The sequence below is a fragment of the Colletotrichum chrysophilum genome (genome assembly GCF_026319265.1).
Source record: "Colletotrichum chrysophilum strain AFK26 chromosome Unknown scaffold_221, whole genome shotgun sequence".
NCBI classification, from domain to species: Eukaryota; Fungi; Ascomycota; class Sordariomycetes; order Glomerellales; family Glomerellaceae; genus Colletotrichum; species Colletotrichum chrysophilum.
Window position 1 is genome coordinate 46,972 of NW_026517508.1, and position 10,547 is coordinate 57,518.

The 10,547-nt window shown below is 54.1% G+C and overlaps 3 protein-coding genes across 3 annotated transcripts; 1 reads left to right on the forward strand and 2 right to left on the reverse strand.

The window, feature by feature from the left end:
- Window positions 1-744: 744 nt before the first annotated feature.
- COL26b_013329 (uncharacterized protein) lies at window positions 745-4,712 on the reverse strand (the record flags this gene model as incomplete). Its single annotated transcript, XM_053185948.1, has 4 exons — window positions 745-1,452; window positions 1,508-4,466; window positions 4,527-4,620; window positions 4,682-4,712. The coding sequence occupies 4 exons, from the start codon at window positions 4,710-4,712 to the stop codon at window positions 745-747; spliced, it is 3,792 nt and encodes a 1,263-aa protein (XP_053030113.1).
- A 1,309-nt stretch (window positions 4,713-6,021) lies between these two features.
- COL26b_013330 (uncharacterized protein) lies at window positions 6,022-7,707 on the forward strand (the record flags this gene model as incomplete). Its single annotated transcript, XM_053185949.1, has 1 exon — window positions 6,022-7,707. The coding sequence occupies one exon, from the start codon at window positions 6,022-6,024 to the stop codon at window positions 7,705-7,707; it is 1,686 nt and encodes a 561-aa protein (XP_053030114.1).
- A 682-nt stretch (window positions 7,708-8,389) lies between these two features.
- Window positions 8,390-10,335, reverse strand: FZR1 (Fizzy- protein; the record flags this gene model as incomplete). The annotated part of the gene is made up of 2 exons (XM_053185950.1): window positions 8,390-9,756; window positions 10,023-10,335. The coding sequence occupies 2 exons, from the start codon at window positions 10,333-10,335 to the stop codon at window positions 8,390-8,392; spliced, it is 1,680 nt and encodes a 559-aa protein (XP_053030115.1).
- Between the last annotated feature and the right edge of the window lie 212 nt (window positions 10,336-10,547).

The window sequence follows — 10,547 nt, forward strand, 5'->3', positions numbered from 1 at the left end:
TTGACAACAGATGCCATGGATGACGATGGAGATCGCGAAAGGTGTCAATGAGGAAGATGGAGCGTGACAGATAACAATAAGAGCAAACACATACGCGAACAGAACAAACATAGCCTCGAGAAGCCTTGTAGAAAGCGTAAATCGAAAAACGATTACTCTATGCCCTGAAAGAGATGGTGAGTGGTGGGATGTGGTGAAGATGTTGATTTTGATCTTTCCTCTTCGCGCCATCGAAGCTGGCCACCACCTCGGAGATTTGCCTACCACAGCGGCTACTTTTTTTTTTTTTAAGCCACTAAGTCACAATCACCAGGATCGAATGAGCTTGTCAGCAATGCGACAGTATCAAACCGGTTGTAGCTGAAGACCTTGGACGGAGAGAATGTTGTCGAATGTTATCATTGGCGCAAAGGGAAAAAGTGTTCATCAATAACGTGAATGGAAGAATCCACCGGCCATATTACAGTCCAAAACTCCATCGCAGGCTCGCCAAAACCTAGCGTCGCCGCAACACCATCTCTGGTATCATCTGGGGTGCAAATCACCTGCTCCGCCCCGAAACCCATCTTCTTAAAAGTCAAGCATGCAGGGCTGCTAGCATCGTAGCTGGCGGTTGCGCGCAAAACCCACGACCTCAAGCCCGAGTGCCAGCGCTGCCAGGTCCACCGGTTATTTACGTCCTTCATGTCATCAATCTTCTCTCTCTAAGCATATTTTCGGAGCTAGTTCATTGTCAGCCTCTGTTCAGCTACGTTTTTGCCAGTCACAACTTACATCTAAGGTGAGCGTCCTTGAGCTGTTGACTTCTTGATCTCGGTAAACACCGACCAAGCTCTCGCTGTCCTGGAACAATCCGGTCTTGAGACTGATTACGATGAATTGCATGCCTGGCCCAGCATGTTCACGGATGTACTTCTTGATCTTGTCCACGTTGGCGTTGTCAAGTGCGGCATCTACTTCATCGAGCACGAAGAAAGGACTTGGCTGGTAACTGTGAATCGCGAACAGGAGAGCCAAGGCGGCCATCGTTTTCTCGCCTCCAGAAAGGTGCTCCATGTCTCTGAATCGCTTGAGGGGCGGCATGGCATGATACTTGATACCAGACAGATACGGCGTGTCTGTGTCTTCTTCAATATCCAGGTAAGCTTGCCCTCCCAAGGGATAGGCTTCTGACCGTGTAAGGTCCTTGTAGACGTGCGAGATCTGCTCCTGGATGTGTGAAAAGGCCTTGTTGAAGAGTTCGTACCGCTGGGCTTTGACATGGTTGAACGCATCGCGGGCTGCCTTAAGTGCCGCTCTGGAATCCTCAAACTCCTTTTCGGTATTCTTCAGTCTCGTCTCGACGCTCTCTAACCTCTCAATGGCTCTCATGTTGGGGTTGAGCTTCTCGAGCTCCGAAGTGATTGACGCAATCTTGTCTTGCAATCGCTCCTCGACACTAGAATCATCCGACTAGAGAAATGTCAGCAAACACAGCTTTAATATGCAAATGGCAGGTTGCCCGTACATTCTTCAATTCTTCGTCCAGACTGTCATAGTCGACCTCGATGCCGTGATTCTCGAGGGCGGCGGTCATCATTTCCTCGTCATCCTCCTCGTCCACATCCATAGCATCGGCGTCTTGCCGTAGCAGGTTATCTTCGTTTGGCAGATTGTCGAGCGAGCCCTCTTGTAAAGGAATCTGCATCTGCTCGAGCTTGCAACGCCTAAGCAACGCAAACTTGCCGGCACTGTTCTTCTGGACTACCGTTTCCAGAGCGTTGATTTCCTTTTGTCTGGCGTCGATCTCCTTGCTTCGCTTCTGAACCTCGGCCTTGGCCTGTGAGACCTTCTGGCTCTTCACCTCTAGCGTAGCGCGCTTCTCCTCGAGGGTCTCCCGCAGCGCGTCGAGCTCATCAGATACCTCGTGGCTAGCATCCTCGATATCTGACTTTTCCTGCTGATAGGTCTGGAGGTCTCGTTCCGATGCCTTCAACCCCTCTTGCAGTTTCTTCAGCCTTGCGTCCAGGTTGTTATACATGTCGCGCGTCCAACTGAGTTGACTCTGGTACTTGGACTTTTGTACTTCAAACTTGGTTCGTTCCTCATCAGCTTCTCGTTGCAGATCTCTGTGCTCCGATTCATAGGCTCGGATGTCGCCGAAGCCAAGTCTCTTGCAGAAACCAGAAAAGACTTCGTCTTCCACTTTGGCGATGGCGTCAGAGAATTCCTTGACAGTACGCTTGGTTGCCTCGAGCTCGGCTCTCTTCTCCTCGTATTTGGGTTCCAGCTCGTCAAGCTGTCTACTCTCGTGATCTACTTCTCTCTTCTTGCTGTTGTAGTTCTTCTCCAGGTGGGCAAGTTCGGCCTTGGCGGCCGCCAGGCGTGGCTCAAGGCCGTGAATTTCAATCTGAAGAGACTCCTCAGCAGGGCTACGTCGCCCAGACTTTGGGAGCTTTTCGATCTCTTCCTTGTACTTGGCCGCCATTTTCTTGAGGGGTTCAAGGTCAGTGCTTTCGAAGCGACGCTTCCCGCCCTTTTGCTCCGGGCCACGACCACCAGTCATCATGCCCGTCTTGTGAATGACCAGGCCGTCCAGAGTGACGGTCTTGACGGGGATGCGCTTCTCATACGAAATGAGTTTGGCGATCTTTTCGCTGTCGCAAACCACAGAGCTGCCACATGCATAGGCCATGGCACGCTCATACGCAGGCTCAAAATCAATCGTGTCGATGGTTAGGCGCGCTCCGGATATGCCTTTGATGGCCGAATTGACCGCGTTGACCTTGATGTTGTCAAGAGGGATGAAGGTCATGGGCGGGAAGCGCTGGTCCTTGAGGTACTGGACACAGTCGTGACCGGTCCTCTCTGTGTCCACGATGACCGATTCGTAGTCCCGACCAAGCGCGGTGCTAACAGCCTCGTCGTACTTCTTCTGTTTAGGCTTGCACAAGTCACCAACCCTGCCCTTAACACCGGGATACAGTCGCTTCAGGTTATTGACCATTTCCCTCATCCTAGCTTCGCGGTCATTCTGTCGTCGGCCATCATCGGCCTCTCGAAGCTGCTTGGCGACTTGCTCAAGCTTCTCCTCCAGTTCGGTGCGTCTCTGACTTGTTCTTATACGTTCAGACTGCATCTGGTGATACTGCTTCTTCTTCGTGTCGATTTCTTGGGACAGGGCTTTGATGTTGGCCTCTGTTGCCGACTTGCGTTCGCCGATGGTCTCCAGCTCTCCTTCGTACTTTTCCAGAGCGGCAGAGATGGTGTCGACCTTGCCCTTAAGGGTGTTGACTGTGACTTCATCCGTTTTTTGTTGCCGAATCAGATTGTCGAGCTTCGCTTGGTTGGCAGCAGTTTTTGATATAACCTGAGTTCGCAGGTTGTTGTATTCTTTGCGGTCAGCATCGCTCAGCTCCTTGCCGGTCTTCTTCATGCGCTCCTTATGCTGCTTTTCGAAGTGCTGTTGGGCCTTTTCGAGCGTCTTGAGTCTGTTTTCATCTTCCTTGATGAGCCCAGCTTGCTTGTCGCGGTCCTTACGAACTGGTTCTATACGCGAGCGGGTCTGCTCGATGTTGCGGGTCCTCTCTTCGATCTTTGCATCAATGGGAATCAACTTGTGCTCCAACTCGTCAAACTCGCGCTTCTTCGCATTGATGGCCTTCTCCACACCCTGAGCTTCTTTGGACGCCGCGTGCTGCTCCTTCTGAGCGGCTTCGAGCTTTCGTCTGAATGACTCCACATTACGCTGGAACTCTTGTAGGTTCTGCTGGTGCTCGTGAATCTTCTCGGAAGACTCATCCATGCCCCGCTGGAAGTGGTAGAGCTTCCACAAGGCGTGTTTCACGATGGCCTCGTCTCTCTCTTCAGTCTTCTTCTGAAAGTTGTCGGCCTCCTTCTTCTGCTCCTGATACTGTTTGATCTCGGAATTGATACCACGCCGTCTGTGGAGCTGGAAGCTCTGGTTTTCCGCGGCTTGCTCGGCTTCCGTCTGTAATCTTTCGTACTCGGCCTTGTACTCCAAGCTCCCAGAGATCTGCTCAATCAACCTTGTCAGGTCTTGAGGGGATTGAGCGGCGATGGCCTCCACGTCACCCTGGAAGACAAGGAAGTTTCTGGCTTTGATGAGAATGTTCTCAGTCTCAAGGGCCTCGTTATACTGCTGGGCGGTGACGACACGGTCGTTGATGCGGTACTCGCTGGAACCCTGGTTCGTGATGGAGCGCTTCCACTTTTGCTCGTCGCCGGCGTCATCCTCGTAGACGGCCATTACCCAGGCTGTCTTTGGGTCGGTTCGGGAGGCTTTGTGCGACACGTCGTCTTCGTCGCCGTTGGCGTAGCCATTCGTCTGCCCATTAGCCTCTGCGGAGCCGTCATCGTTGATTTTGGAAGTCTTGAGAACGCGGCCGCGGTAGACAAGGTCCTTTAGATGAGCCGATCGCAGGTGCGATGATTTAATACCCAAGACGAAGGAGATCGCGTCCATGCTGACAGTGGCAACCCGTCAGTCGGTGAGTTTCTGGGAGCATGACGAGAAGCGAACTTACGAATTGGATTTTCCAGATCCATTGGGTCCGATGATGGATGTAAAGTAGGAGTCGCCGAAAAGCAGGACATGATGGCCCTTGTAGGATTTGAAGTCTGGCGACAAGTGTCAGCGCGCGCGCAAGAAGGGGGGAAATCAAGACCGTATTGAGCATACTGAAGAGCTCAAGACGAATGAGCTTTCCCATCTTGCTGAACGGTTGTCGCGACTATCGCGACGGGCGGCGTTGAGTTTCCCGACGATGAGGCGAGTTGATGTGAGGCTCGTCGCAAACGCGAATCGGCGCGCGGAAAGGTAAGAGTAAAGACAGCCGTGTGGTGTGGCTCGACTGTAGGGTGGCAACAAGTGAAGCCGGGATTGAGTTGATCAAGTAACAGGGGCCTCTGGCTGCCCAGGCGCATTCGGGGAGGCACTCTAGCAGGCAAGCGTGTGTTGCGTCTGGCGATATTCGTCCAGATGGCCGACTGAGTTTCCCCACGCGCGTCTGGTTGTCTGGACGCGACGGGCTGTAGGATGCGGGCCATACTGAGGCTGCCAAATTAGGCGCGCAACAAGAGCTCGAGCCACTTTACGGGGCAGGCGCCAGAGGCTGGCACCACGTGATCTAGGATCTCATGATTATGTCAGCATCGCCTTGCTGCGTACCGTCTAGGTACGTTAGGTACCGTGCCACGGCGTGCGGAAGCCACTTCGGGTCCACGAGCCCACTCTGCACCAAGTTCACACCCATCTAGTGTAGTCCCCTCAACAGGTGCTCAACGTGGTGAACCAACCAACCAACCACAAGCTTGGCCAACGACACCTGCACAGATTACGGGCTAGACGCAGCTGCCAACGCATCTCGGCCAAGTGGTGCACGAAGTAAGTACTAGGTATGGCGGGCAGGTCTAGTCGTAGGGCAGAGTGCGTGGCCCAAGTATCCGGGGCAATGAGATACCTATCAAGCCATATGGAACGGGCCAGCAGCGAACTCTCTCCACAGAGCAGGTACCTGAAGCAAAGTAAAATGCGGTAGCAGTATCTACCGCCCTGCCATGTGACGTAGACATCTCAGAGTGAATCCCTGTCTCGACAACTCGTTCCAGCTTGCATGCATGGAATGTACACACATAACCCGTCTGTCCTGCCTTCGGAGCGGTCAGCCGTTGACACATGCTGCCTTACTCCTTGCCCCAACTCAACGGGTTCTAGATGTGTTTCCCCACCTTCACGCTGCCTGCATCACGAGCCCGCCTTGGTCTGTGTCGCTCGCATCCCCCGCCAATCCCTAGCACGGCCTAGGTCGTCACGCTGCCGCCCAAGCTACGAGGTCGGCCAGCTACCTACCTGGTATACCATCCAGACTGGCCCAACTCAGCGCCGCCTGAAGCTGTCCCTTACATTGACCCAACGTTACCTACCTCCCGAACAGTCTCGTTTCCAACCTGTCGATAAAACCTCCTTGTCTCCTTCGCACCGTAGATACTCAAACGGCCATCCCAACATATCGCCTCAAGATGGCAGAGCCAAAACCGGTGGACATACCCACTGCAAAGGGCGAAGACATGCATACCGACAGCGACGCAGCATACACCCCTGATCACACCGAGGCGCACTCGTCGTCTTTCGCCTCTTCGCCGCCTGATCACGATGGCCTCCATACGCCCACCATGGCCCCTACCAACCCGGGAAGCCCCAGGCTCTCGAGGAATCCTTCCTTCTCGGGCAGCAGCTCTTACCACGAAGACTGGGACCCCTTCCCGCCCCTCGACCGCCTTACCATGCTCGACCTCCTCGATAACTTCGCGCTGCCGCAACAGCTCGAGAAACTTCAAAAAGGCATTTCCGCCCAGACACAGAAGGTTCGGAAGTCGAGAGATGCTTTCAGGAATAAGAGCCAGCACGCGCGAGAGCGCATGGTAGAGGAGTGGAGGCGTCGCGTTCCCACCGCCGAAGAACAGTTGGAGAGATACAGGAAGCGCATGCGCGTCAGCGTCGATAAGCTCGGCAAGCAGTGGAACGACACCAGAGTGGTGACCATGCGAGAGAAGGTCTCTTTCATCTGCGGCGTCATGAACATCTTCGCCAGCGGACTACTCATGGGTGGCTACCCCGAATACTTCCATCTCTGGTATTCGGTCCAGGTCCTATACTTCATGCCCATCCGCTACTTCACTTATCATCGCCGAGGATACCACTACTTCCTGGCCGACCTCTGCTATTTTGTCAACTTCCTCCTGATGCTCAGCATTTGGGTCTTTCCTGGCTCGAAACGACTCTTCCTGTCCGTCTATTGTCTGGCCTTTGGCAACAATGCTGTCGCCATCATCATGTGGAGAAACTCGCTGGTTTTCCACAGTTTCGACAAGGTCACCTCTCTCTTCATCCACATTATGCCTTGCGCAACTCTCCATTGCATAGTTCACTTATGGCCTGAAGAGATGAAATCTGTCCGGTTCCCCGCGACATGGACCATCCAGCACTCTCCAGCCGGCTCACCAACTGCTTATGGAAACGTGGTGTCCATGTTAGCGTGGAGCTCCATCCCCTACGCTGTCTGGCAACTGTCATACTACTTCTTCATCACCGTCCGGCGGCGGGAGAAGATCGCGGCCGGCAGGCCTACTTCTTTTACATGGCTGCGAAAGTCGTACTCAAAAAGCTGGATAGGCAAGCTGGTGCTTTCGCTCCCGGACTCCCTGCAAGAAGCGGCATTCATGCTGATCCAGTACTCATATGCGGTCTTGACGATGCTCCCTTGTCCCATTTGGTTCGCGAGCAGATACGCGTCGGCCGGTTTTCTGATGATCGTCTTCACATGGAGTGTTTACAACGGAGCAACCTACTACATTGATGTGTTTGGAACACGCTTCCAGAAGGAGCTGGAGTCGCTCAGAGCTGAGGTCAAGCAGTGGCAGAATACACCGGAAATGGCCGGCCATTCCCCTCTCATCACACCGAACCCGGATGGGACCGCGCCCAGCGAGCTGCAACTATCCTCCGGCGTTGAAGATGACGGCAAGATTGATTCCGCCCTTCAACACGAAAATGAGGATAACCAGGAGAAAACGAATGCCGGCGCACGTGGGGTAGATGGGATCCCGCTGCTGAGCGAGGAGCTGCCTGCCCAGGCAGAAGCCTCTGGTGTCGATGGCGGGGCCAGAGACGTAGCTAGGGAGAGGAAGGCAATTCCTTTGGAATGATGGTTCTATACGAAGTTAATAGATGCAAATGATATGCTTGTATGAAAGCACTATACGGGGCACAACGACGGTGTGAACTGTTGGCTGTTCAGAATGATTATTTAGGTTCATCCTCCCACCCTCTTTTTTTTCTTTTTCTTTTTTTTAACGTGTCAAACTTCTGCATCAAAGTCACGTCGAATTTCACTTTCCGCCTCGCGGTACGTTGAGGAGTATTTGTTAATTCTGCGATGGAACTTGACACAAGCCATGCCCTAGCCCCTATTGAATGATATGGGAATAGATACTGCTGCGCTCGCGCGATTCGTGTCCGCTCCATTTTCCCCATCCGTTCCTCATAGGCCTTTGAGCAGCCATTCGTTTCCTCCCATGAAGCTAATGCCATGAAGCCCATGCACAATCCCAAAACAACAAGAGTCCCAGCCTTCCCGTCGTGACGCCGTTTCCATGCACATAACGCAGCCGGTAGCAGGGTATTTCGTGACCCCATAACCAGTTCCCCCGCCGAGAAACCAAAAAAGAAAAAGAAATGAGAATTCGATTGCTCGCTCCATTCCGCCACGTCTCTCAACCGAGCCATATTAACCTCCTAAGCCACGCAAACGGATATGTCATTAATGTAGTTCGCCAATGCGTATCCGCGACGGGGCAAAGCGGCAGCAGACGTCGATGCTTCTGGCTGTTACCGGATGATGCCCCAGTCAGCAAGCTTGCCCCCGTCGCTATCTTCTCGAGCTCCCGGTCGCCGGCCAAACACGTTCCAAAAACGCAGCGTTTCGTCACCGGCGCCCGTCACGACGACTCTGCCATCAGGGCTCATCGCAAGATATAGAACACGATACGTGTGACCGGTGAGACTGACCACCTGCGTCATTGACGGATACTTCCAGACAACGATCTGGTTTTGGCTGTACCCGTGGGTCGACACGATTTCGTTGGAGTTCTTGGACCACGCTATGTTGCAGACCTGGCTTCCCGTGTCCACCTCGTTGATCACAGTGCCACGGACGGTGTCGTGGAAAATGATTCTGCGATCAGCAGTTCCACCTCCAGATGCCAGAAGCCCTCTCTGGTGCGGTGACCATGCGATGGCTTTGACGGCAGCGGTATGGTCCGAGAATTTCCAGAGTGGCGTGTCCGAAAGCTTATCCCATACCATCAGTTTGTTATCGTTACCACCACTGGCCAGCTGCCCATCTTCGCAGTTCCATTTCAGGCCGCACACTTCCTGTTTGTGACCCACAAGTTTCCGCAACCACTGATCCGGAGCGCGAACGTCTCTGTGGTAGATGAGGCGGTCGCGAGAACCAGATGTCAAAATATGGGTGTTCCAGGCCAGCGAGCCTACCCTGGCGGTGTGACCAGTCATTGTTCTCAATCGCCTCGTCTTCTCTGCGTCCCAAATCTGAACCAATCCTTTCCCCGTCCCAATGGCGATGTGCGTTCCCTTCTGGATCCACGATACGCTGGTGACCGTGTCATCCTCGAGGGTGCACAGCTTATTGACTCTACTGGTCTGCGCGTTCCACATGTACACGCTGGACCCAAGACCGACTCCCAGCACATTGGCGCTGCCCCAGTCGACCAGGTTCAGATAAAAGTCGTCCGCCAGGTCGGGGGCGTCCAATACTTTGTAAGGCACTTTGCTGACCGCGCGGGGTTGCCGACGTGGGCTGAGGAGCATCTGTTGGCTATTGAAACGAACTGGAGAGAGGCTGTAGATTTCAGAGCGGGTGTCTAGATTGGGGCCGTGCCGACTTTGTGGCGTTCTCGACGGCGTGAGGTGGCCTGCGTTGCTTAGTTGCCGGGGTGACATGTAGGAGAACAAATTCTTGTGAGGGGTTGAAGGGGTCAGAGTGGATGGTAGAGAAGCCGCAGAAGCATTGTTTGGCGGCGTGCGCGATCTCGTGGCATCATGAATGTTGGCCGAGTGAGATGCGGTGGACAACGAATGCTCCGGTGACAGTGTCGACGGTGTCGCTTGAGGTATTGAGCCCTCGAAGAGCTCAGCTCGGAGCAACGTCGAAAATGTGCGGTTTGCTTCCTCGGCTGAAAAGCGTTAGATGAAAGTGCCGCAACGAGCTGGCCCGATTTTGACTCACTCTTTTGAAAATGAAGCTCTCCGTGTGGAGTTCGCTTCTTTTGCTTTGAGGGAGTCGCTGGTGAACCGTCTTCGTGCAATAAACTAAAGCTTGCTTGGAGGTCTTGACCAGAGCGCGTGGGAATGAATCTATGAATCAGATGTTAGCAAGAGTTCTTGCATCGTGTGGTGTTGCTGCACACGCACCTGTCACCGTTTATCCTCTGGCGCTTACGATGCGGGCTGGCACCTGGGGTGCTCTCCCGTTGCGATCGATGATGAATCTCTCGGAGCAAGGCGTGGTCGACAGCATCGGCATCAAAAGCAGTGCCCCGAGATGGCTCGCTAGGGCGTCTGATATGCTGGACTTTCCGCTGGTTCGCATTTTCCAAATGTTGGCGACTCTCCAGATGACCACGATCGGAGGGAGGGGGCGGCGTCGAGAAGCGAGCAGGGGTCACGATCGCGGAGGTATTCGTCTCAGCTACTGGTCGCTTTGCTGGAGCGGAAGCAGCGACAACTGCTGGTGGATCGCTCGGGAGCGTCATTGTGGGTTGTGGAAGTGAAGTCGGCAAGAGAACGCGGGCCAGGGCAGTGTAGAGATTCAGGTCGAGGACGGGCGAGGCGGCTGGGACGAGCGTCGGGGGAGATGGCGGGGAGCCGAGCCTGTGCGGGCGGGAGGCGTCGCAGTCGCACGTCGGGTAGACAAAGTTGCAGGCAATTGATGGAAGATGTGTTTATCGTGACGTCGGGCGCAAGC